The sequence below is a fragment of the Grampus griseus genome (genome assembly GCF_964374135.1).
Source record: "Grampus griseus genome assembly, chromosome: 10".
Taxonomy (NCBI): domain Eukaryota; kingdom Metazoa; phylum Chordata; class Mammalia; order Artiodactyla; family Delphinidae; genus Grampus; species Grampus griseus.
Genome location: NC_139004.1, coordinates 28,545,875 through 28,573,221, shown reverse-complemented (window position 1 = coordinate 28,573,221; position 27,347 = coordinate 28,545,875). Strand labels below are relative to the sequence as shown.

Genomic DNA, 27,347 nt, shown 5'->3' with positions numbered 1-27,347 from the left:
GGCTCCTGTCATTAGAGGTCCCCTTCACAAAGTCAAACACAATGATTCCCAAAGGATCCCTACAGAAGCGGGTGGAAGGTCAGTGTTTCTTGTCACTTTGTGGTTTTGAACACGAGACCCACAGCCTCCAGGGTGCTGTGCTTTCCCTGGCCGATCACATCAAGGTGGCCGTGCTAACATACTGTCTAACCCTGCCTCAGTCCGCACTGATAGAACCCCAGAGGCCACAGCAGCAACGCCGTGCTTTCCCTAATAGCTAAATCTAATTCAGTTCATCCTCCTAACCTCTGGGTCTGTCTTCTAAGTACCAAACTCTGCCCAAAGTTGATCATTCCCTGAAAAATGTTAAGCCTGACAATCATTTCCTTTAGGGACTTTAAATAATGAACTATTCAGCTGGGATAATGATGTGACAATTTGCAGGCAAATGTGGGCGTAGATGTCTGCGTCGTTTGTGAATAGGTATGAAAAGAGAGTTCATTTCCTTGAAACATTAGGACTTCTGTCTCACCTCCCCCTCTCCATAAAGAAAAGAGAGATGAAAATGGAATTTAAAATTTAAAATAAACGGAAGAGATTTTAAAGAGTTAAAACATTTACAGAATACTCTTTCCAACCTCAATAAATAAATGGTTGCTGAATCTCGGACTCTTTTGGCCTTTCTTCCTGGTGGTTGGACCCGTTTAAATTTGTCCTTATGAAGACCACACAACCCACATTTTCAGAGAAGCCCCACATTTTTATTCTGTTTCACTGTCTCCCTGGGATCCGACTTTGATTTGGAATGTACGGTTGCTGTGGCTACGGTACATGGTTAACATTTTTTTTAAGATTAATTTATTTATTTTGGCTGCGTTGGGTCTTTGTTGCTGTGTACGGGCTTTCTCTAGTTGTGGCGAGCGGGGGCTACTCTTCATTGCGGTGCGTGGGCTTCTCATTGTCGTGGCTTCTCTTGTTGCGGAGCACGGGCTGTAGGCACACGGGCTTCAGTAGTTGTGACGTGCGGGCTTAGTTGCTCCACGGCATTACGTGGTTAACTTTGATAAGGATGCTATTTTAATCTTTGTATTTTTATGAACTGCACACACACAAGCAAAATACACACATGCACATAATTCACAAACAATCTTCACCATCTGTTCATCAAGGTAAAGTGTCATCAGAAGCACAGACTAGCTGGTTGTAAAATTTCTTTCTAGAAGATTTCCACGTGGTTGAAATAAACACGAATTAGACAGTAGAAAACTCTTAATGTATATTGGTCTAGGAACTTAGGAACTGAAAGAATTAATACATAGAGAGCTATACAACACACCCAGGGACCCTAAATCCACAGTAACTACAACAATAATAATATACAATGCTGTAAGGTCATGAAAATCTATTCTATCATGCACAGAAAAGTACCTGGTTAAAGCTGTTAATATATGACAGTAGAGGGGGGTTCTGTATTTCAGTGCAATATATCACATTTGGAAATGAATGGATATAAAAATATATTTTTTTTGCTTTCAAAAAGTGGAAGCAAAACATAAGCCTTTTCTGCTAAACTATAAAAGTGTAATCAGCAGTTGGTCTGCTGTGATCTAATAAGGCATGGCCATCACACTTTCTCTGTCTATTCATTCCACTTAGCTCCAACCTTAACATACAGTAGCATATGTGTATATGTTTAGCATCAGGAGAATCATGTCTTCTTCCATGAATTTCTTGTAAATATTATCATCCACTTGAAAGCATCTCTGATATAATTTCCTCCCTAATTTTTTCATTGCTTTTGTTTTTTTTTTTGGTCCCTCTTAACTAAGGAAATACCAGGAAGATATTGAAGTTTCTCCACGGCTAATTTTCCATTTCCATTTTGGAGTCATTTTTGAATTTTCAGTGTTGCAGCACCTGAGAAGCAATTGTATTAGGTCATTAACATGGAAATCTTAAAATATGGTCCTTATGTTATTCTCTATTTTTTTCTTTTCCTTCTAGTTTCCTCCATCGCTCCCTTCTTTCTTCCTTTCTTCTTGCCTTCCTTCCTTCCTTCCTTCCTAGAATTCACTGAAGTATTTCCTAGGTCCTAGCCTTTCACTTATTATTTTAATCAAAGCTTATCTTTGGGCCCAGGGTGTGAAAAGTAAAAATGTCTCTGAAATTCTATTTTACAATATAGACAGAGAAGTTGGCTTGAGTTTCACTTAAATACTATACACATTCGGTATCACACAAGGGGTGGGGGTAGGGCTGCAACATAAATGTAACAATTCCTTTTAGTCTGTATTTACAAAAGAAAGCCCCTTCCCTAATGAAAAAGTCTCTTCGGCATCTGTTCCCTGAAGCCTGCGGAGAAAACATTTTATCCATGGCTTGGAAAAGATCTCTTTTTCAGAGAACGTCCACTGTTCCCCAAGAGGTTCCATGGGCTGGATTCTCCTGTTCTTAGTTGAGCAATGAATAAGCACTGGATGTGTTTTCCAGGGATGAGCTGGTTATTTCCGGGGTGGAAACATTGTATGTTCCTGAAAAACAGAACAGCAGCTCAGCTGAAGGCCAAGTCTTCATGATTACCAGGGTGTGAACCTCTGCTCATAGACCAGGGGGCGCTCTACTCCAGGAGCCAGGTAAGCTCAGGCCATGCCTGGATAGGAACACATGCCTGCCCTCCTCCCCAGACCCAGAAGTCCTGGAGAACAAACAAAGCTGTTCTCAAGCATGCGTGGTGGCCGACAAGACAAGCACTATTTCACATCATACCAGCAGCCAGATTTCTACAAAAGACAGGGAGATCGCGACAGGGGCAGCCCTCTGCATGCCACCACATGCACTGGCTTGGGGGCATCCGTGGGAGGGAATATCCTTGGTCCCTTTGGGTTGGTGTGACTTTGGGAAGCTCTTGGGAGGGGCCTGGGGACTGAGCTGGGCAAAGGGAGAAAAGGAAAGAAAAGAGAAAATTACAGGAGAAGAAAAGGCAGGACCGAAAAAGCAGCAGGAGTCAGAGAATGCCAACAAGAGCGCTGAGGATGAGTGTAGCAGGGCGGGTGGCCCGCGAGCTACTGCACAGGCTCGTGTCAGCAGGGGGGTGGGGACTGAACACGGGGACGGTACGGGCTGTGTGTTGGGCAGGGGAAGCGACACAGTGCCCCACCCTACCATCAGATGGGCGGACTGCCACGGCTAACAAGGTTTCCATCATTGCCTGGGGGGCCCTTTGTCGCTGCTGACAACACAAACCAAAGTTACAGTGATTATGGACCCCTCAGATAGGCCAACCTGGATCTGCATTAATGACCCTGAAAGGCTAAGTGGCAATGGCCGGGGCCCTCAGGCCCCGAGACCTCGGGAACAGGACCCCAACTCTTGACCTGACTGGCTCAGAAACAATGAACACGTTTTACTGACCTCACATATGGCATAATTCTGATTCTGTGGAATCGTTGCACAGAGTTTTCACTGTCTTGCTTTAATGCAAACGATAAACATGATCCGGGGACAGTGCTGGCCAAAGGGAATAGTTCTAACATACCCTGGAGATCTGATCATTTCACAACAGGTCCAATCAAAAGTGGAGGTCCTCCAGTTTCACGAGCCACGCATCAAAATGAAGCTCAAAACACCAGGTTCTCTGGAGTTTCAATAATTAATAGGCATTCTCAAAAGTTGCTTTATATGAAAAGCTTTAGTCAGGAAGGCTTTTGATACATTTGATACATGTCTTCATTTGTGAGATTTGTTCAGTTTTGAGGAGCTGAAAGGAAGTCTGGTGCCTATTTTCCTAAGGGGAGGAGGTGGCGGTGACATGGGACAGGAGTTTCAGCTTGCCAGAATAGCTGAAACCCACTCCCCAAAGTCATTAACATTCTTTATCCTATGTCTACAAGGAGGAAACGTTCACTGCGCCACGCCCCTAACAGAACATATGAGGGTGATCCCTCATATGTATGCAATTTTACAAATGTCGATGTGTAAAAGAAGGACACTCCAAAAAAAGAAAAGGGAAAAAAAAAGGGAAATGAAACTCACAGCATGGGATCCTATGGGAGGATTCTCTAAATATATTCTTCGCTGCCCTGTAACCCGTAAACATGACCGACCTATTCTTATATAACAGGAATAGAAGAGAACTCCGTGTTTGACCAGGCCAGCAATTTACAGTTCCCAGTTTTACGGTGTTTACAGTTTTTATGGAGAGCTCTCCACAGGTTGAAGGCAACTGCCCTCTGTACCAACCCCTTGGGTGTTTGGGAAAATATAAGCAAGTACTTAACCTCTGCCCCAAATAAGGCCATTATGGGTCAATGCCATGAAGTGGGCAGTGGGACAGTAGGGGCGTGAGATTCCCCCCAGGGCAAATATGTTTAGGTCAAGCCAGGAAACATCTAGAGGTCAGCACGTACCTGTCTTACCAAACAAATTGTTAAATCTTCTTGATATTGGAGAACTCATAGAAAATACTGGAGTGGATGAACCTAGGGATGTTGACTAGAAAAGAAAAGAAGAATTACACAGCAAACGTGTTAGACCAAGGCCCAGTTTTGATCTGTAGGATGATTCGTTTGCTGCCTGCCGGTGGTCACTGACTGCGTCTTTCATTTCACTTTAAGGAGAGAGCCTGGAGGAGCATGAATTTCTATTTCAGACAAACTAAGCAGGGGAGCCACCTTTTGAAACACTGTAACATCACCACCGGTAGGAGGGAAATAGCTTCCAAATACATTTTTTACTGTTCGATAGGGTTTACTAGCTTCTGACATAGGAAAACAAATATATTTAAGTGCAATAGTTATCTTCCAAGATGAACTACAGAAAATTCTATTCATCATTATTCTTCAAATTTTGTTCTTTATGGCCTTGAGTTTCCCCAGAAGAGTACTTCTCATTGAAATTTGGTTTTAACCTCCAGTTGATATTATCTGTGCTATTTGTAACCTCTATTTAAAGATGTGGGGACAGCATCTTAATGCTAGTTCTGTTCCATGACTATGTTTAATAGGCAGAATCAGGTAAGAAGAAAACACAGTGGAATAATCTATGTTATAATTGGTAGTGGAGAGAGAGGGGTTTGTGTAAATTTCTACAAAGGAAGTATTTACCTTTGAGTGCTGTGAAGACCATCTCGACAGTGAAAACTTATTCAGCAAGGCTTCCTGTACCTGCATCATTTAAAAGAAGCCATTGTCAACTCAACATGTCACTGCAATTTAGACTTTTCTAGAATCATGACTGTCACTGTTCTTACCTTCTGATCCCAAAGGCATCCAAAGAGTAAAATGAATAATCCCTGAAAAAAGAATTGGGAAGAAGTGCATTTTAATCATATTAATTATATTAATCATAGTCTAGTCTAGCAAACTAGGAAGTATGGTTCACCTGCCATAGAATTTGTACTACCTCTTTCCACATCTGCATTTATGGTCCAGTAGATGACAGTGATGTAGTAGGTCCACACCAAGGGCCTCTGATGTTATAATGTCATAAGGATATTTTCAATTTCCCTATTTCCACCCAATTGTGCGCTGGAGATCCTGCTGGTTATGTTATTAAACATACCTCTTATGTCTACAGTAGCCCTCATGTAGTTGTGATGAGAACATAGGGCATGAGGTGGAATAATCAGTCCCTTCTAGTCAAGGCATATTATAAACATCATTAGACATGAGCCTTAGAGTTTGGAGCCATGGGCCCAGTAGCAGAAGTTAGAATTTGCATGGTCTTGGCATTAGCATCTAGGGCAACGTCTCGGCATCACCTCCAGATGCCCTGGATCCTCACCAGCTCATGGGGACTTAGGCCTACCACTGGTTGAATCAGAATTAAGCATCCCCTTCCTTGTGCTCCAAAGGCTTGTTGTCTGTACCTCTGCTAAAGCCCACCTAACAATGTGGCTTGTATTATAGTTACGTGCTGCTGGAGAGCAAAGAGAATGTCTTTTTCATTTTCACATAATGGAGCAAAATGTCTACCTTACATAGAGCATTCATTCTTTCATCCTTCAGAAAAATGTTGCCTGAGAACCCACTACGTGGTACAGAGCCTTCATTGCATTTGCCAAGGTGCTCATGACTGAGCATCTAGTCTGTGCCAAGGTCTTTGCAGGCACTAGGAATGTACTGATAAATAAGACAGATGTTGCCCCTGACCTCACCAAGGCAGGGCTCGTTTAATGCTAGTGGAAATTAACTGGAGAGATTGTTTGGTTTAACGGTGGTATTTTCATTTAGGAGATAATAAACGGCATCAAGATAATGTTAGATAAATAGCAAAATCCAGTGTAGGGAAGGGACTTTCCTCCTATTTGTATTATCAGGGCACTTAGAAGAGAGGTGCGTAGGCAACTAAATTATAATGCAGGTGATAAGAGGCATGCGGTTCCATGGGAGCAGAGGAATGCGCCCTTTCTATCTCACTGACTTCTTGTCATTACCGTTCTTTAGGGCTAGGGCCTCCTATGAACAAAAGTCCTTCCCCGTTCCTACCCCTGTTTGTGTTTCTATCATTATAGATCCTTCCCGAGAGCGCTGCCCTGCAGAACGTACCTGGAAGGCATTGAGGAGGGTAAATACAATATGGAAGACAGCATTGCTCCCCTGGAACACGGTGGCGAGACCGAAACCCCAGGTGAGCCCCAAGAGCGGTGTGAGGACCCCAAGGCTCTTGGTGATCTGGAACAGGCTGCTTTTCTCCTGCCTGCTCGGCTTGTCCCCAATGGAAGGTCTCAGGATCTTGGTGATGACCACGACCGTGATGGTCACGTTGACCACCACAATGATCAGTGCTGGGATAACGAAGGCCAGCAGGGCCTTGGTGTCCTCCCAGTTGAGCCAACAGGCATTTTTCCTCGTGTAGACCTCCCGGGGCTGGGTGGCCCCCACCGTGATGACGGAGATGACCAGAGGGCAACCGTAGCCGAGAGAAAACGCAATGGCCTTCTGAATGGACTTGCTCGTGTCATGCAGGATGAAAACCAACCGGTAGAAGAGCATGAGGCCCAGAGTCAGCATCCAGAAGAAGACGCTGAGGTAGGAGAAGTGGACGAAGAAGGTGGCAGCCACACAGGCCGTCTGGTTGAGCGGGTAGCGGTAGTTGTGGACGGCGGCGGCCACGATGAACCAGACGTCGGCGACCAGAAGGGAGGCCGCGATGTTCACGATGCAGATGTGGCGCATGGAGGAAGTCCGGTTCTTGGTGACCGATTTCCACACCACGGCTTCCACAGCGAGGCAGGCCGCCAAGCTCAAGATGGAAAAGCACAGCCCGATGTAGGAAATGATATCCAGCAGGATTTTCAGGAGAGAATCAGGGTCCGGGGAATCAGGGGACATGAGGATGGAGAAGGATGTGAGGTGGTCACAGCTGCAGGACACACTGTCCTCGGTGACTTCTTTAACATAACACCCACTGCTGTCCCACCCCCCCGTGTGGTTGGCGAGGTTGAAGTTCCAGAAGACACACCTCGGTACCCCGCCCGAAGGGTTGTTGTTTTTGAAAGTCATCAAAATCCTGAATGGCGATGGCGCGGTTAGATTGTGGCTGACAGTGGTTGTCATCACTAGGCTGTTTGCAAAAGTCTTTCCTGGGACATCCTGGGTGAGGATGGTCTTGAGAGTTGGGAAAGCCACGGTGACGATAAATGAATCTGGTTGCAGGTGTTCCAGCTGGCATTCATTAATGGTCACATTGCCCCAGAGCTCAGAGTCTAAGAAGACAAAGCTCTGTGTGTAGGATTTGGGGTGGCCAGATTTTATGACCATGCTCTTCATCTGAACATTAGGTTGGGAGATGGTGCTATCTTCTGACCGCAAGGCTCGGGAAAATCTTTCCAATGAATCCAGTAACTGTGAGCTCTGATTGGTCTTTTGCTGTTGTGACATCATCCAGGTATTCAAAATGGGTTTGCCGAGGATGACGTTGACCGTGGAGAGGACGTGCTGTAATTGACAAGGCATGGGATCAAACCAACCGAATGTTTTCAATCGTAAGAGAGAAGAAGAGAACATCTCCCTGGAAACTCATTAAGTGGGTACAGGGAAGAAGAAAATAGAAGAGAAAAATGCAGCATCCCAGGCTGTGGAGGACTCTGATCCACCTTCTTATGGAGGGAATTAGCAGGGGATGGGTCCTCACAACTGCGAGACTTACTAAACATTTAGCAGTCGTGACGGTGAGAACTGCCCCCACCTCTCACTAAGGTCGACTCAGCGGGCTGACAGATATTTATTAATTGTTTTATTTTATTTTAAATCTCAAGCCTGTAAAGGCTTTTGGGTGGGTGGTATCTCACCAGCAAGGGTGAGGTAGTCTCAGAAGCCCCTCTCAAATGCTAAGCATCAAACACGCCATGGGAGTGTTGTTAAAGGCATCTTTCTTTTTAGCTCAACATTTTGATTTTCTCGCCCATAAACTTGGAATTGTCATTTGTGGCTTCTCTCCATGGAGCAAAGTGGCTTTTTCTCTCCGCCCTTCTTTGCCTTGTTCTGTTCTCTGAAATGATGAGCCCTGCAGTTAGTTGAATGGTGGCCCTTATTTGGAGAAAACCTTATTTGGAGAAAGCATCTTTGTAGATGTAATTAAGGATCTTGAGAGAAAAATCAACCTGGATTACCTAAATGGGCCCTAAATCCAAGTATCCTTATAAGAGACAGAAGAGGAGAAGGTACATGGAGAAGAAGAGAAGGTCATGTGAAGACAAAGCCAGAGGTTAGAATGAAGCAATTTGTTACAGCAGCCCTAGGAAATCTGTATAAGCTCCTTAGACTCCTGGTACCCAAGCTGCTTGCCAGTTACCTCCGGTTGGGTTTGGCCAATGAGAAGCAGCGGCGGGAGATGAGAGGGTGAGAGAAGAAAGAAGCTGAGATATATTTTTCCTGCTACCCGCTGCACCTTCATTTCACTCTCAGCACACCTTTGGTGATAGTTACATACTTCCAATACTGTAGTTCCTGCTCAGTGATCCCTCCTCCAACGCTATGGGTGCACTATTTCCTCTCCTTCCCACCTTAATCCTCAGGGTAGTAAGGGCTTCTAAATGTCGCTGGTCTCTGGGTGCCTTACACCTTTTTTTTTTTTTTTTAAATTCCTGGTTTTACCTCTGTAAGTATCCCTTCATTAAAGTCTCTTCATGTGAATTCTGGTGGGTGAATTCTCTTGCCTCTCAGAATGCAGATTGCTTCAAAGATCATGTTTTGTGAGAGACCATTGAGAATCCCACCTTGTACATATTCTGAAAACCTTTCACTCCTAGTTTTCTTAGAAAGCAGGTAAGAATTCATTCTCTTTTAATGAAGAAACTAAAACAGACCTTCTCTAGAGAAATCTTAAGATCCCAAAATGTACACTGAAAATATTCACTGATATGCTAAAAGCCAGAGCTGGCAAAGCGTTGTTCAGAAAAAGACAGAGAAGAAGTTGCAATGGAGAGAAGTTATGTTTCTTGACCCCAAGTCCTGAGGAATGAAAAGACAAGACCCCAAACTCCTGCAAGGCTTAAGCAAACTCACCATCATCATTTCTGAATTCACTTGGGTTGGAACTGTTGAGAGCAAATCAAGGATGTTAATAATGGCTCCCAGGCTCCCAGGAAATGACTTGACTTCAAGTTTCACCTGGTTTGTGCTAATGGAAAGATTCTTTAGGTATGAAGGGAGCTTCTCATCCTGAGAGGGGCTCTTCATCAAAGCCTAGTAAAACAAAAGCCGACACAGAAAAAAAACAAAAAACTTGCCCATCAGTCATCAAATACTGCTGATACATCCATGACAAAAATCTCTCACATCTGAGTTTCCTTTTTGATTCCTCCATTCTCATAAGTATATCCCATAAGGTAATGTACTTATCTCTTAAACTGTGCTTGCTCTTCAGAATAGAATATTACACGAGACCTCACACATAGAAGGGGAACAGTAGAGCATATGTCAACCTGATGACTAGTTGAAAAGAAAAAGGAAGGGAAGTAGATATGACTGCTAGAGAACTAGATTAAAGTTGCATGAAATTGTCACTTGATTGTCTCTATGAAAGCACATTTGCCACTCTGAGGTTTCTATCCCAAATTTCCTGGGACAGTTCTGGTTTACATCTGATGTCCCAGTGTAATTATAAATAGTGTCCTCTTTTATTTTCAAAAATGATACAAATGAACTTATATACAAAACAGAAATAGACCCATATACATAGAAATCAAACTTAAGGTTACCAAAGGGGAAAGGCGGGGAGGGAAAATTAGGACCAACAAGGACCTACTGTATAGCACAGGGAACTATACTCAATATTTTGTAATAACCTGTAAGGGAAAAGAATCTGAAATATTCTTTTTTAGATTCTTTTCCCTAACGCAACATTGTAAATTAACTCTACTTCAATAAAACACACACACACACAAACAAAAAAACCAAAAAGTAAAAAGTATCCTGGTTTGGATGATAAATTATATGGTCACCTTATCTGTAATGATCACATTTGTGTTTTCTAACTATCTGACTCCTCACTATAATTAAAGAATGAATTAAAAGTTGGTCTTCTCCATAAAGAACTTTGATGAGTGTTCTAACCCAGGGGAGTTTCTTCCTCTGAATGCAGAAGTATTTGTTTTACTTAACGGAATTTACATTTGTGACATCTCTACCAATGTCATCCTGTGTTTTAATTTCAATCTCTCTCCCATTAAATGATAAGCTCCTTAACAATGGGAACCATGTGTTGCATTTCTTTGTATCTTCTCATATCCCATAATCCCTAACATAGTCACTTAACTTCGTATGTAGTAGGTATTCAATACCATATGTTGGATGGATAAATTAGACGGAGCATGATAGGTCAGCATGCCCCCTTTCCACTGAAGGGGTATGTAGTATCTAGAATTGGGACCAGGGCCCAATGTTGAGTTCAAATTATAATTTCTATCTTCCTCAATTGGGATAGTTTATATTCCCGATGCTTTACCCATCAAGGTCTAACTCAGATGCCACGTTTTTCAAGCAGAACTTCCTGATTATCCTAGCCCCAATTAATACATATATAACATCTATATTCCATATCCAATCAGAGGTCAAGTTTTAATTTGGCCTCTTTACCCTGATAGCACCTATAATAACGCTTTATACATAGTCGGTATTTTAAGGAATTTGATGTGAGACAAGAGATAATTAGATAAAATGCAAACCAATATCACCCTTTTTTCTCAGTCCTTCTTCCCGGGATGCAAGGATTTGGAGCTAACCAGATGTTAGCTCCAAACATAGCTCACGGTCTGAAGATGTTACCATGAGCTATAACCCCACTAATTGCCTCATTTATTGTAACTCATGGAATTTTAGGCGTCTCGAACTTTCAGCAACCTAAGTATGAGAGGTAATTTATATTTATTTTGATGAAGTGAAACATGTTTTTCCTACCACATGGCAGTAACCTCTATTCTAGGTAAGAGAGGTCAGCTAGGCCCTTCTATAACTATAGGCTACCTCTAAGGATTAAGGAAATCTCAGACTTGTAAAAGCGTAAAGCCCAACTATTTTTTTGACTGATGAACCTTACTTTTTGTGTTGCTCCCCTTTCTGAAAAGATTAGCGCTATTAGCTTGATATAAAAATTCTTCAAAGGAGAGCAGTTAGAGGGGATAACACGACTTCCATCTCGGAGGTAATGGAAACAAGGTATTAAGAAGTCAAGGTGACGCTGTACAGCTGGTCCTAGGGCAGAACACATATTTCGCTGCCTCCATATTTGGATTCAAGCAAAATATTCAGCATTTCTAGGGTTGCATCTTCTTTGGAATTAAATAGGTATAGCTTTGAGAGCAACACCAAGCAGCTCAAAGCCCGTTTTCCTAAGTGCTGAGAAATTGGATCAGCTAGACACACCTCCCCACCAAGAGTTCAGAGTCAAGTGTTTAAGAATCACCTCAGGGGGCTTCCCTGGTGGCGCAGTGGTTGAGAGTCTGCCTGCTAATGCAGGGGACACGGGTTCGAGCCCTGGTCTGGGAGGATCCCACATGCCGCGGAGCGGCTGGGCCCGTGAGCCACGGCTGCTGAGCCTGCGCATCTGGAGCCTGTGCTCCGCAACGAGAGAGGCCGTAACAGTGAGAGGCCCGCGCACTGCGATGAAGAGTGGCCCCCGCTTGCCGCAACTAGAGAAAGCCCTCGCACAGAAACGAAGACCCAACACAGCAAAAATAAATAAAATAAATTAATAAACTCCTACCCCAACATCTTCTAAAAAAAAAAAAAAAAAGAATCACCTCAGCCAGCTGGAGCAGAGTATTTATGGGGGCAGAGATGCAGTTGTTTTTCTTAACCTTCCACTGAGAGCCCACACATCTGTAAGTTATGATCCCGCCAATGGGACTCCCAGGGATTCTGGGAACATTAGAGAACTGGCAAAGCTTCTGGATGACTTTTCCGGGTTCCCCAACACCTATGATAGGATCTTGGCATGTGACGTTCTCCCCTGCATTGGAAAAATGGACATAAAAAGGACAATTGAAGAGAGGAGAAAAGATAGTGGAAATAGGGTCAGGCTTAGGTAGAGCTTTGATCTTTGAACTCATCTTCTTTTTTCCTTTCAGTGACCTTTTCGGAGTTGCCCACTTTCTTTATTTTGCCCCTGATTTTCTAAAGCCCCTTAGGGCTTTCCATGCAAATCCGATTCTAATCTGCGCTGGCTTTTTCTAACAGAATTTATTTCCTCAGTGCCTCATTCCCACCTCTGACCTCCAGGAATCTTCCCTCTGATGCCTGTAAAACCTAAGCCATGGAAAATAATGAGAGCTTGACGTGTACTCATCCAGATGAAAGACAGGCAGGTTAACAAGGGTCTTAGGGACATAATGACTTAATCCAAGGGGTTCTCAGCTCTGGTGTATTAGAATCTTCAGAGGAGCTTGGAAAATACCAATGTCCAGGCTCACTCCAGCCCAAGAAGATCAAAACCCCTTGGGCTGGAATTCAGGCATCAGCAGTTTTTTAAGCTTCCCCGGTGATTCTAGGGTGCAGGCAAGTTTGAGAAGCACCACCTTAATCCAAGGATATAATTAGTAGCAGAAATCCCAGGCACCCATGACCTGAATATTCTGGGCAACATTCCTAAGCATTTATTCCTTCTGGTTTCCCGTAAGGATGACTTTTCTTTACCTCGACTCAAGACAGACTTGAATGGGAAAATGTCATTTATTGCAGAATCTCTAGTCTCCAAGGGACCCTGACTCTCTGATGAGCAGACCCCCGCTCTCATCATCTTTTAAACTTAGCATGAATTGAGTTCTTAGCCATTGTGTAAAATCTTAGAATACCTAAGTAATGTCTATTAGGAAAAAGAAGAGGAATCAGACTTGGTATGAAGAAAGAAGAGCAGAACAAAGGTAAGTGAATAAAACATGATGATGTCTAGGCTAAGATGGAGGGACAGTGGAGAAATGACCTTGGCTGCCCCCTGGAAGAGGTGTGCTTGGTGGGGTCCAGAGGACGGTGACTCAGAGAGACAGGGAGCTCTAAGTGGCTTCCTACTTTGTTGTCTAGGGCTCAGATACCAACAGATGTTGAGAAGGACCTCAAATCCCTCAGTAAACTCAAACAAGCTTGGTAATGGAGCCATGGATCCTACAGACGTCGCGGGTTCTATTAGAGAGAAGATTTCTGCGGGGAGGGGATTGCTTATGATGCAAGGCCAGGAGTATCCTTTATCCACTTGCCCCTCAGTTGCTACTGAGGAGAGCTCTTCGGTATTGGTTATTACAGAGATGGCTCCACAAATCACGACCTTTTACCTTGACAATAGTATTTAGGGGGATATTGGCTCAGTGATGACAAAGGATGGGAAAGACAGTTTCTGATTCTTTTTACGTAGCCCTTTTTACACAGTCTCTGATTCTTTTTACGTACGGAAATATGGCTTCATCTGCCAAGGCTTTCTTGATCAATTTCTCCCCCCCAATCACTAGCAGAGTTAAACCAGGCAGCCCCTTCTAACCACCCACAACTGCCTCTAGTTTAGAATCTACCACATTATATGTGATAACATTTTTAAATCGCATTTATCTCTCCCCTAGGCTTGAGGCCAAGAAACACAGCTTATTTCTTTTCAAAGCCCCATGCTTAGCTCAAGGCTTGCTCCATGAACGTGATTAACATGTATTTATTGATGGATGAATGAGGGAGTGAATGAATACATGAATCCCTGCTCATGACTATAACATTTTAAAATAATTTAAGGTGTTCTCACCAGGAACCAGATTAAGCTTCATAGATGGGCTCCGCACTGAATTATTAGCGGTATTGGTAATGTGACAAAACACATCCATATTTTCTGGACAGGAAATTGAGTTTGCCACGAAATGGTGTTTGTAGCACACTTGCTTTCCGTTAACTTCTTTTGCTAAGGTACAATGAAGAATGAAGTCACAGCATTAGTATTCAAAGCACAAATTTTGTTAAAATCATCCAATGTGGATAAACTTGTCCAAACTTTTCCCAAGAATGTGCCACATTCACTTTAATGTGGTTTTCAAAATGCCTCTAGCCTAGAAGTAGCAGTGAATGCACGCGTGTTGAACACAGAATGTGAAAACGCTTAAATAGGTCGGTACCCAGATTGATTTCATATCCCCCCTACCATGAAGCCTTCTCTAAATTGTCCGGTCTTTATGGGATCCCCATTTTTCTGAACTTCCATTGTTCTTTCTATCTGTAGTGCTCATTTTGTATAGTTAATGCTCTACGTATTTTCTTTTACGACATATGCCCTTCTAGATATCGACATATATGCCCCACTTCTTTTGTCTCCTTTTCATTGCCTACTGTTATGTTTTGTATTAAGCATAGGTCCCAAAGAACAGTTCTTGAAAGTATGAATGAGCTTATAAATCCCTCGTGAAGGTGTCCATGCATTACGATTTGTGGTTGTGAGTTCATATTTGGTTGACCTTAATCTACAGGAATCCTGAGGGATCTGGATGGAGGGTACATTCTACCAGAGAGGATTTAAATTTTTTGGCCAGGTACCACTGAGTGCTACCAACGGACTACTTTAAGTTAATTACTCCTCAGCTTGGAGTTATTGGACCACATAGGTTGTATAAATGCAAGCCCCAAATCTGAATGAAGGCAGGACAGTTATACTTCTCAGGGGAAATTCTTGCCCACCCAGCGCTGAGGCTCTTAACTCTGGAAGATGAAGTTTGTTTTTCTAGCTTCTTCTTTTACTGAGCATATCATTGTCTGAGGGTCCTGACATTGTGTTGATGGGGTAGGTTGCCTTAGTTACTGCATTGGGAGCAAGGTCTTTTCTTTCATACACTTCAGAGCCTTCAAATTCAAATTCAAGATTCTGGGGTTTCTGGGCTTCCCTGGTGGTGCAGTGGTTGAGAATCTGCCTGCCAATGCAGGGGACACGGGTTCGAACCCTGGTCTGGGAAGATCCCACATGCTGCGGAGTAGCTAGGCCCGTGAGCCACAGCTACTGAGCCTGCGCGTCTGGAGCCTGTGCTCCACAATGAGAAAGGCCGCGATAGTGAGAGGCCCGCGCACCGCGATGAAGAGTGGCCCCCGCTTGCCGCAACTAGAGAAAGCCCTCGCACAGAAACAAAGACCCAACACAGTCAAAAATAATAAATAAATAAATTAAAAAAAAAAAAAGATTCTTAGGTTTCTGATATTGGCAGATGCCCTCAGGGAAACTCCAGCATTAGCTAAAGCATTACCTCTATTTTTGTTTTCTTCTATGTTTTTGACCCTTGGTTATTTCTCTTACTCTCTTGCCTGCTCAACTGTGCATTTAAAAGGGTTTTGGCCATACTTTTTTTTTTTTTTTTGGTGTACGCGGGCCTCTCACTGTTGTGGCCTCTCCCGTTGCGGAGCACAGGCTCCGGACGCACAGGCTCAGCGGCCATGGCTCACGGGCCCAGCCGCTCTGCAGCATGTGGGATCTTCCCGGACCGGGGCACGAACCCGTGTCCCCTGCATCGGCAGGCGGACTCTCAACCACTGCGCCACCAGGGAGGCCCCTGCCATACTTTTATTGCATGCTGATTCATAGCATAGAGGGAGGGGTGATCAGAATATCGAGTCTACTGAGCACGTAGAAGGCTTGTGACGGTAACTCAATACTATCTTCAACAGCTGTCACTAAAAACAGTGGGCTCCACCCTCACAGACTCTCAAGATTTTGTCACAAACCAATGAGCCACTGGTCACATAGCAAAATAGAAGGCAATAAAGCCTCATGGGCTTCCCTCTGTTACATTATGTCCCTGAAGCAATCCCTCTCTGTCTCTTTACCCCTATTTTAAGAGTAAAGTTTTAGACTCGACATATATGGAATCATGTGTCCTTACAGTTCCAACAGTGGGCATCTTACCAGCCGGAAAGGACGAGGAACCAGCTTGGAAAATGACCTTGTAGTCTCTGTCCTCCTCAATGCAGCACTTGATGTGACGGGAGCTTGTGCATGGAATGGCAGCTTCCAAAGGATCAACCATGATATTGGGCTGTAGGGGCAGCGGGTGGACGGTGACATCTTTGGCCATGACGCTGTATGAATTCTTGTATCGAAATATGCAGTGATAGGTTCCTGAGTGGAAGGAAGCCAAGATGAGGTGGAACGAAGTCATCGCTCCAAATAGACATTTGCTGAGAAAGTTGAGAAGAGGCTTGGTTTTCCTTGTCAAGCTGGGGCACAGGCACAGCACCCGCTCCTGGGCCCTGGACTAGAAAATGCTCCACAGGTTCCCCTCCTGGGTTCGCTATGCATTTGAAGGACTAGCTCATCGCCACCTAAATATTCACTTACTTCCGAATAAAATCAGGTGGCGTATCCAGAGTCATATAGCCTGTTGGGGGTAGAACTGAGTTTCAAATCTAGTTCACAAAACCTACTCCAAGCCTCTTTCTTTAGTCGGGGTTGCAGCGGGGGCGGAATGCGAATTTTGGGGTGTGCTGGGCTGGGGAGTTCTTTGAAGAAAGTTGCCAGTGAGAGGGAAATAGAGCACTGCGGTCCTGCGAGGCTCCCTTTCCCCATCTTTAAGGGAGTAGGTGCCTCTGGTCTGGGACCTCAGGGCACCACTAAGGAATGTGGGGAGGGAGTGGGGAGGGAGGGAGAGAGGTTGAATGTGAGTTCTTGGGAGAGCTTGGTCTGTGGACTCTGAGATTAGATGTCTGACTCTTATCTAGAAAAGTCTAAAGAGGAGAGCGGGCCGACTTTGCAGGAGTGAAAAGAGAAGGCTGCAGCAGGAGTTGCCTGCACGCCCAGTGCTTGATGAAGCAGAGAGGACTGTGGACAGGGCTTGGGTTGAGCTTCATGAAAGGAACTTTTCCTACGGGACTTCACACCAGAGCCCATCAGAGGATGAGCCACCATTGGATCAGCTGTTGCCGGGACAGTGGAAGATGATAACAGCATCTACAGTTAAGCAGGACCTTTCAATGTTCCTGACATTCCTTCTCTTTGCCCCGACTCTGGAGGAGCCAGAGTAGCTGCTAGCCAGAGGGGAAACACGTAGAACGAGAACAGAGAGGAAACCCTTTTTGATTCCCATTGGGAGGGAGGGGACATTTACATTGAATATAAAATAAAAGTGTAGTCGATTTAGATGAGAATAGATGATTTTTAGCACCTGAGTCTGGGACTGTTTAATAGTTCAGTGTGACCAGAACAGCCACAGCTCTTCCTAAGTTATTGCCTGATAGTAGGAAAGGGCAGTTGGGCAGAGCAACTCTCCTGTGTGAGTTCAGCACAGGAGAAAAAGACTCCCATTTCCCGATTGTATCTACCAAGTCCAGCCAGATAATAAGTAGTTATTTCTACAATATTGCCTAGGCCTTATATGAAAAAGTAAAGAACTCACAGGGTCTGGACTGATTAAGCTTATAATGAATGAAAAGCTTTAGAATAGAGGAGTTAAGAGTTGGCCTCTGTAGCAACACAGTCTCTGTTTCCCTTTGACTTTGCTGTCTGCTAGATGTATAACCTCAGGTAGTTTCCTTAACCTCACTGGGCCTCAGTTTCCTCACCTGTGAAATGGAGATAATGATAGCACTCTCGATTCCTGGAGTGCAGCAAACAAAGAAGCAGTGAAGCAAAGCCCTTGTCCTATTCCTGTGTTTTCCTGGGACAGCGAAAAGAATGACAAGGACTCCTGGAGTCAGCTTTGCACCAAGGATTCTCAGGGCCAGTGGGTCATTGCCCACAACTCTAGAGTTCCTTTCCGAGATGTAACCAATGCCCGGAATCAGGGCTTAGGACAGCTTCTTAACAGCCCTTGGGCTCAGTGCCAGGATAGGACCACTCAGTTAAATCTGCAGCCTGATTTGCTCTTTACCCAGGACTCTGAAGGTAATCAAGTTATCAGGCACCAAGTCTGAATGTCTTTGTGAGCGTTTGGTTCTAGAAGTATCTTGAAATGACATATAACAAAGTATCTTCAGGAGGTGAGTATATTGGAGTGGGGGAATGTAAGACCTCTGTTTTAGAAGGGCATTCAGGGAATGATCTTGGGTGGGAGGGAGGCATGGGATGATGCTGTTACAATTGAGCATTTCCTCTGTGTAAATAAAGCAGGTGGTGCCGCTTGTTGAGACAGTGTGATTGGCATCGTGCCCCTCCCTGAGGAGCAGGTGGCTGCTATATTCCCTGCATGAGTCTATGGTGAACACGGAGGAGGCAGGGCAGGTGCTCATCTCCCCACTGAAGAGCCTGCTACTCAGCCTGCACAGAGCCACCTCTCTGCCCTTTCAGATGCCTGACTGGGATACTGCTTCTTATGGATGTGTGGTCTTTTCATCTCTGGCTGTAATCTTACCCATGCGACCTAAGCTGGGACCATTACTCTTGACACTTTTTTGAGTGATAAGGCAAATCTCCCAGACCCAGGTGTACAGGGGCAGGGAGGATGGAGAGAGAGGTAGAATGATTAGGTAGTTTTGTTATTTTATTTTTGTGGTAACTTTACGGCATTTTAAAGTTATATACTATATGTTTAAACATCTCCCTAAAAAAGGCTGACCTATATAACAATCTAAATGGGACTATATCATTCTGCTACTACAAGGTGGGAAAGAATTCCCTTTGTAAAACTATGAATCCAAATAAATGACTGTTTACAAAAAAATAAATAAATAATAGCACTCTCCTCTAGGTTTATTGTTTGAAATTAATTCATACACTTAAATACGTAAAACAATACCTATCACATAGCAACAGCTCAAGAAATGTCAGCTATTATTGAAGCAATTCTATCAAATGCCCTTTTCTTTCAAAAATTTGCATTTCCTCCCAACCTAAACAATGTCTAGGGATAAGTAGAAAACAAAAACGTGTTTTTTCCCTCTTTGGAACTAGGCATATAAAATCTTTAGGCAGAATTTTTATAGCTCAGTTGGGTGAAACACAAGAGTCTGGTAAAAATACTTTAAAAAAACAATCCTCCTAAGAGTTTGGAATTAACATATACAAATCACTAATACAGTAAGTCCCCTACATACGAACATTTAAGCTGTGAACTTTCAAAGATGCGAACTTTCAAAGATGCGAACTTGCCCCTGTATGCCAGCTGTTGTACTGTACTACTGTACTTTTCAAGGTACTGTACTGTAAGATTAAAAATGTTTTCTTTATTTTTGTGTTTTTTATGTATGAAAAGTATTATAAACCTATTACAGTACCGTACTATATAACTGATTGTGTTAGTTGGGTACCTACGCTTAACTTTGTTGGACTTATGAACAACTTGGACTTACGAACGCGCTCTCGGAACGGAACTCGGTCATGTGTAGGGGACTTATTGTATATAAAATAGATGAACAGCAAGGACCTACTGTATAGCACGGGTACTATACTCAATATCTTGTAATAACGTATAATGGAAAAGAATCTAAAAAAGTGTATGTGTGTGTGTGTGTGTGTGTGTGTGTGTGTGTGTGTATAAAACTGAATCACTTTGCTGTACACCTGAAACTAACACATTGTAAATTAACCATGCTTCAATGAAAAAAAACTCCTCTTAACTTAATGGCAAAGCACAGACTCTAGAACCCAAGAGACTAGTTCTAATCCTGGCTCTACAGCTTAAATTGCGGAAACCTAGGCTCACTTTGCACATCTGTGAAATGGGAATAGTGACATCTTCCCCCAGAAGGCTGTTGCACTTAGTGTGAGCACGTATGTCATATAGAGTGGCTGGCACAGGCATGGTCCAGGGCAGGCCCTCCAGGGATGGTAATGATTACAGTATGTTTCCAGGGGTCCAGGTATCAGGGTCCAGTGTATCTGGGCTTTCACTCACCGTTCCACTCCCTGGTCGAGGTCTTGACTGTCAGCACCGACTCTGCTCCATTAGGATACCGCCTCGTGGTATAAAACCTTTTGTATATTTTAATTCCAGCAGAAGTGTTCCAGTACACCTCATCATAGTTACTCATATCACTGATGCACTTTATAGAAAAGCTTTGTCCCTCAGAAACAGAAATTGGGTCCGGGGTTATTTTTAGGTTGGCTAAAAGAATGCAAACAAAACAGACAAAAGAAAACCAATAACAAGTAAAATGTTTAGTCTTTCTGGTGACATCAACACCTGAGTGAAATTTCACATAGAGACAGAAAGCATGGGCTGTCCTGACTCTACTAGGGTCAATGTGGGATTGGTACCTTGCTGCTCCGGAGGTTTACTTGTTTCTAGGCTGTTCTCGGTGGTGCTCTGAACTGTACCCATTTCCATCACATGCCTTGGGAACTCGCGCACTTCCCCTTTGTGGCTGGAATTATCTCCTAATGATCAGCAGGGCAAAAGGTTGTAAACTACGGTGTCGACTTAACCCAAACTCCCCTCCAACCTTTTCCAGGCGCCTCAAGGGGGACTCAATGGCTCAGTTCTTATAACCACACCATTCCCTACTCTTTTAAAATAACTTCAAAAAATACCATACTGTATTTTCATTTCTTTCTTCTGTATCTCTTCTCCATAAAAATGTGAGCCCCTTAAGAATAGGACCCTCTCATCTGCGTCTTCACATCCCCAGCATTAGCACTGGGTCCAGTACCCAGCCAGTGCTTTCCAAGCAGACGAGTGGTTTTTGGAATTACATGTTACGTACAGGGATCACAGTGTTTACTGCCCAAATAATTATACCTGGGCTGGGAAGTATAGGCACCCTAATTTATGTCCCTATTTACTCCTATTTCTAAGAATTTTCTTGTAAGTTCATGAGGAACTAGTCACTGAAACTGTTAACAAGACCCTTATAAATAAAAGCTTCTATGAACATTCTACTGGTTTTGCCTCTGGTTCTCTTTCTACTCCTCTTTGAGCATAGCTGTCATTTCAAAATGCCATTCCCTCTGTCTTCTCTACGTGGACAATGTCATACCTTGAGCCCACAGATGCTGGCCAGTTTTTCCAATCAGTGTGAAATCTTATTCTTAGCCATAAACAAAAGAAATCAGGGCTTTCCATAGTACCCTCCAGAAGCTGGGATTCAAATGCTCAGATGCAGCCCCAAAGTCACAGAGAAGGGATTCATATGCCCTTCATGTTGCCCTCCCTGGCTATAAGGATCTTGAGATGGTTTTCTAAGGCTGAGTTGTTTCTGCGGGTGGAAAGGAAAAGGCGCATGGAAGCCTCAATCTGGTTCTCTTCATTCCAGATGAGAATCCAACTACCAGACCAGTGGTTTTCAGCGAAGACTAAGCATATCCCTGAGATAGCCAAAAGCCCACAGAATCAACACAACTCTCTGAGTTAAAACTTGCAGTGTATAACTGTTCTCATTCTAGAAAACCACAAATACCTCAAAAGACGCTGAACTTTTCTATAGTAATAATGTTTCAGATAAATCTAATCTTGATCTTTGTAAAAGTGCTAAGTCAGGATAGTAGAAAATGGAAACAAGAGTAACAAGTATGTTTATCTCAGTCCTTTCTCCAAATTGTTCAGAAAGGGGAACTGAGGATTTATCTAAATATAATAGTTTGTATTTGTATGATGGGTGGGTAGAAAAACACGCTTGTCTGCCCCACTTTAGCAGATAGGGATGAAGTTATAATGCTTTATGATATGAGCAGAAGAAATGATACTTTTAAGAGGCCTAGAATTACTTAAAATATTTTTAAAAACCCATTTGTAACAACTGTAAAAAAATCACAAAATACCAGACTCTTAAATCTTCCTGCAGCATTCTCTCTGGAAAAGACGAAATGGGAGAGAAAGAGGGGGTGGAGGATGGTGGGGAGTGAGCCAGGCTATTGGAATTCAAGGGAGGCAGAATGGGATTATGGGAGGAAAAAGTGGGAAACTGGCGGTGTTATCCTCATTCAGTGACTAATCTGAGGGTGAAACCCTACTTCCCATCCACTTTCTGTCTTTCTAGTACAACGCAGGCTGTTCCTTCCCTGCAACTGCTGTTTCTTACCCCTACCCTTCCTGCTTTTAAAGACTTCGTAAGAATGTAAATGGCAGAGATGGAAATCCCATTCTGTGGTTGACCCCAGTCACACTCTCACTACCATGGAAGGCTCTGCTTTACTGCTCATGGATATTCCCAGTTGATTGGCAGCCCTTAGTTTGAAGTGCAAGGCAAAAAATTCTAATGAAAGAGTCCTTACCCACAGAGTTGAATGTCACTTTTATGTCTTTACTGCCTCTGGCTCCGTGGGCGCTGATGAACTCACACGTGTAGATCACTGTCGTTCCAGACAATCTGCTCGGACACTGAGTGCCATTGGCCGTGAGGGTGTATCTGCTGCAGCGAGGGTCTGCGTCTGTTTCAGGGCTTCCTGCAACCACATAAGAGGTTCTTTTACTGTCACAGCTGGCTGACTGTCTGATTCGGAAGCAAAGAAGCCAAATCAGCGAAAAGGAATTCTTATTTCAATTTCTTCTCTTTGAATGGAGAGGCGGGAGGGTGTAATGTTAGCCCTGCCACCTCCGCATCCAGGTGGCCCGGCTGCAGATTCCAACGTTACTACTTACCAGTAGGGTGTTACTGGGAAAGTCACTAAACCACTCTGTGCCTCAGTTTCTCCAGATGTAAAATGAGAAAAAATAACAGCTGTGACCTGGGATTGTAGTGTAACTGTGTAAACATTTACAACAGTGCCTGTCTGGGGCCGACCCCTAACAAAGACCCTTCGTGATGGTAGTTGGAGTGTGAAAAATAAAAAAGGAAGCCATGTGTTTGGATATAACTTCAACTGGAAGGAAGAAAATGTCAGATTATTTTGACTATTATTATTGTTGAAAGGAGGAAGAAACAGGACACGGACTCTGATATTCATCTCATTTGAGACCTGTTTTCATAACTTGTTCCTTCTTATTAGTATATATGTTTTAGTGGAAGCTTCAACGTCATGCTTTCTCAGGGTAACAGCAACGTACCCTTCAGAATAGCTGTTCTTCACTATCTTCCTTTCCATTCCCGACGCTGTGCCCTCCAAGCCATCCTGCCTGTGGCTCTGTAACAGCCTCTTGGCCATTTTTTTTGGTTCGGTTCTTTCACTCTCTCTCCTCCAGCCCTGCCTTCTGCAATGTACTTCTGCCAGGCATTCTTCAAACACTGGCAATCTTCCAAAAATTAAAGAAAAAAAAACCCTTCTGATGAACTCCATCCAGCCTTGGCTGGATGATCAATGATATTTAAAATATTTTGATAAGTCACCAGCTTTTCTCCCCAGTCCCCAAAATGGTTGTTCAGAATACCAAACTGATTCCCCACCTTGAGTAAGTTACCTGCTAGTTCATAGGTACAAATGTCCCTTTCCTCTCCAAGGCTCACCCCTCTACTCATTTTTGGAAAACCTACTTTCTCTAATTCCTCCAGGACCTCACTCCATCCTTTATCGTTCCTCTCCCTTGACTGCAGAACAATGGAAGTTACTGAATGCAGCCTATAAGTTCGCGCTCTGTTTTCTGGAGTAGAGCTGGTAGGCAGTTAACCTAGCAGCGGCTCAAGGTTAAATAATATCCAGTGAAAATTGCCCACGACACTGAGGATACATAAAGGCATGGTTTGCAAAGCTTTCATCCTTACCAGAAAGCAGTTATTGCGGCAGGTGCAAAGTATGCAACTGTTTTAAATGTTGACGTTTATCTTCTTTTTTTCCCTCCTCTCAAAAGTCTTGCAAAGTGGGTACCATTGTCACTATTTAAAAGATGAAGGTCTGGGACTTCCCTGGCGATCTAGTGGTTAGGACTCAGTGCTCTCAGTGCCACTGCCCAGGTTCAATCCCTGGTCAGGGAACTAAGATCCCGCAAGCTGTGCGGCGCAGCCAAAAAAAAAAAGATTAAGTTCTCAGAGCCAAGATGACCCAACTTGCTCTGCAGCAGGAACAGGGCAGAGCTGGAATGACAGCTCTTCAGGACCAGATTCTGTCTTACTGGAAAGCACGGGTTGTAAGGCTAATTTTTCTACAGTAGAAGCCTGGGTTCAAGTTCTTTTTTTTCCTTTTTTAAGCCCAATTTTGTGTGCATTCCTACAAGTAGAGAAATCACTATTTAAAATCAGATTTGCCTACAGCAACATTAGGAACACAGAGGGAGGCACAGGGGGTAGGAGAGAGAGCAGTGGGTGAGGAGGGGACCCTTGGTGCTCTCGGGGAGATGGTGGGCAGCTCACGGAAAGCCTCAGTCTCCTCATGTGGAAGACGAGGGATGGGATGAAATCCGTGGTTCTCACAATAACATCTCCTGCGAAACTGAAGAAAATTAAATTGCCCGGAGCCCAAACGCGGAGACTGCGAACGAGTGGCTCTCAGGAGGAACCTTGACAGCTGGTCTTTTTCAAAAGACAACTGTGGACACCCTGAGGGGCAGCCAGGCTGGGAGAGGCCGCCTCTGACGGGGCTGTTTGCCACTTCTAGCTGCTTCTCTAGGTCTCGCCTCAGCCCCCGAGGCAGGCCTGTCTCTAGCGGCCCTTTATAATGTGACTTGAAGGCCACAAGGCCGATTTCTGCTCAATAAAGAAAAAAAAAGTCTCACTTATCTCTTACTTATGTCCTACTGGGCTACAAACATAACATTTCAGATGGCACAGAAGCATAAATAATAACACACAATTAGGGCTTCCCTGGTGGCGCAGTGGTTGGGAGTCCGCCTGCCAATGCAGGGGGCACGGGTTCGTGCCCCGGTCCGGGAGGATCCCACATGCCGCGGAGCGGCTGGGTCCGTGAGCCATGGCCGCTGAGCCTGCGCATCCGGAGCCTATGCTCCGCAGCAGGAGAGGCCACAACAGTGAGAGGCCCGCGTACCGCAAAAAAAAAAAAAAAAAAAATGTCAGTGGTAGGCAGGGCAAAGAAGAAGTTGAGTTCGAGCTATGGTGAGAATACAAACGCTGTTGCCTTTAAATTTCCCAAGTGGTCAGTACCTTCCCGTACAGGCAAAGCCAGCGCTAAGTACAGGCGAACCAGAAGCTGCACTAATGACTATTCGTACCTCTGTTATTACTACTAGTACTATTAACACTATTACTTCTGTTACCATTACCGTTTATATCATCAACCCATGCCCCATGATTTGAAATAGCCTCAGAAAGCCCTCCCTATTCGAAAAAGACCGCCTTCTTAAAGCTAGAAATTGTCACGCAGATTACTTCCTTTCTGTCTTATCCTCTGCCGGAAGTGCTTTGAAAATCCAGTGCAACCGTTTCTGAGAAGCTGTAATACATGCACTTCTAGATGCTTTGGGGTGAATTATCTAGCTAGACTGCTTTCTGCTGAGCTGGAAAAACGGGTGATAGAAGAACTGGTGGAATCTGGAGAAAGACTGCCGCAGAGAGAGGACGGCAAGGGAGACGGAAGGAGGGCAGGGTGTTGAAAGCAGGGGCTAAATTCATCAGAGAAACAACCCTGCCGGCCCCCGGCGGCCAGCCCTGTGGCAGGAAATCCACTGTTCCGCCAGTCGGTTCAGCCCACCCTGGGCGTTACGAATGTCTGCAGCAGCGGTGGCCACAGCGAGGTTCCTGAGCATCTGCACAGCAGACTTCCTGGTTCTCTTGCCAGATGGCGAGGCTTTTCACCTCTCACAGTTGAAAGCGTCTAAGTCAGTACTCCGGGAACTGTGCAAGGTCCTTCTCCCATCTGGCAGTTCCTCCAGGATGTCTACACCTCCTCTTCCTTAAAAATTAGGGAAGTGACTAAATGGACCATATGTCAACATGTTCAGCAGTTACCAGATGCTTTTGCCATTCTCTGGAGCACTTTAAGGTAGAAAACAAATGTGCTTTTCAAACTAGATGTGCTCAGAAAACGTTACATCCAGATTGATCCTTATTTTATTTATGATTTAATAATGTCTGATAGCAACGGCTTTATAAAATAAAAGCTCCACCACACTGATGTATTTCATGGGTAAAGCCACATTTTCCTTTAAGAATTTTTTACTAAAAAAGGTGAGCAAGGGCTTCCCTGGTGGCGCAGTGGTTGAGAGTCTGCCTGCCGATGCAGGGGACGCGGGTTCGTGCCCCGGTCCGGGAAGATCCCACATGCTGCGGAGCGACTGGGCCCATGAGCCATGGCCGCTGAGCCTGCGCGTCCGGAGCCTGTGCTCCGCAATGGGAGAGGCCACGACAGTGAGAGGCCCGCGTACCGCAAAAAACAAACAAACAAACAAACAAAAAAAAGGTGAGCAAATAATACTGTCATTTCTTAAGGGAAAGATTGGATCTTGTTATGTGAGGTTTCTAGGCAGAAAACAGTCTTCTGTTTCAATACAAATTCTGCCGCATCAACTCACTCTAGTGCTGGCTCACCAGGCACATGTGATATAGTTTGACCAAGGCGAAGGCTGTGAAACAAGGTGAGTCCCAATTCTTTTCTTTTCCTAATTATGACAATCTTGGATAAGTCATTTCATTTGAACCTCGATTTCCTTATTTGAAAATGGGAGGCAAAAAAAATGCCAGCTTCAAACTTGTGGTCAAGTTTAAGTGGGATTAAAAGTGATAACATATTTTTTAAAAATCGGTTGATCATAAACTAGTATACAAAACAGAATCACCAATGCTATTTTAATTTCTTCTTCTTGTCATTCACCAGTATAAACTGGAAGGTGGGGAATTTCCAGTGATATCTCAGATCTGCAGACAGGATTGGAAATTGACATTGGCTGAGAGACACACAGGTTGACAGAGAAAGATATAAAACCAGAGGCATGGAGTCAGATAATACAGAAAGAGACATGGTGACAAAGGCAGAGAAGTGGGAAGGACAGACACCAAGAGGAGAGACACAGGAATAAGACTCTCAGAGTCAGACCCCAAAGCAAAGCCAATGACCTCATCCTTGGCCCTCTGCTGAAGAGGGAAAGGAGAGGGCGGTGGGGACAAGCTTGTCTTGTCTGTAGGCAAGACACCATGCACCTGCATCATCCTGTCACTCCCTCTTGGGTC

General features: G+C 44.1%; 1 protein-coding gene across 5 annotated transcripts in view; it reads right to left on the bottom strand.

Annotated features, from left to right (window-relative positions):
* Window positions 1-1,269: 1,269 nt before the first annotated feature.
* Window positions 1,270-27,347, bottom strand: part of ADGRF5 (adhesion G protein-coupled receptor F5) — a 108,956-nt gene continuing 82,878 nt past the window's right edge. For 3 of the 5 annotated variants that reach the window (XM_082663755.1, XM_082663754.1, XM_082663756.1), the window contains exons 11-22: window positions 22,570-22,740; window positions 20,617-20,736; window positions 20,255-20,464; window positions 16,333-16,545; window positions 14,200-14,352; window positions 12,221-12,429; window positions 9,486-9,665; window positions 6,525-7,916; window positions 5,228-5,269; window positions 5,082-5,141; window positions 4,386-4,470; window positions 1,270-2,510 (exon numbers count right to left, since the gene is read on the bottom strand). In XM_082663755.1, the coding sequence (XP_082519881.1) occupies window positions 2,431-2,510; window positions 4,386-4,470; window positions 5,082-5,141; window positions 5,228-5,269; window positions 6,525-7,916; window positions 9,486-9,665; window positions 12,221-12,429; window positions 14,200-14,352; window positions 16,333-16,545; window positions 20,255-20,464; window positions 20,617-20,736; window positions 22,570-22,740 (2,915 nt within the window). In that variant the 3' untranslated portion in view covers window positions 1,270-2,430. The remainder of the gene's footprint in view (window positions 2,511-4,385; window positions 4,471-5,081; window positions 5,142-5,227; window positions 5,270-6,524; window positions 7,917-9,485; window positions 9,666-12,220; window positions 12,430-14,199; window positions 14,353-16,332; window positions 16,546-20,254; window positions 20,465-20,616; window positions 20,737-22,569; window positions 22,741-27,347) is intronic. The other 2 variants (XM_082663757.1, XM_082663758.1) reach the window with 1 other exon arrangement.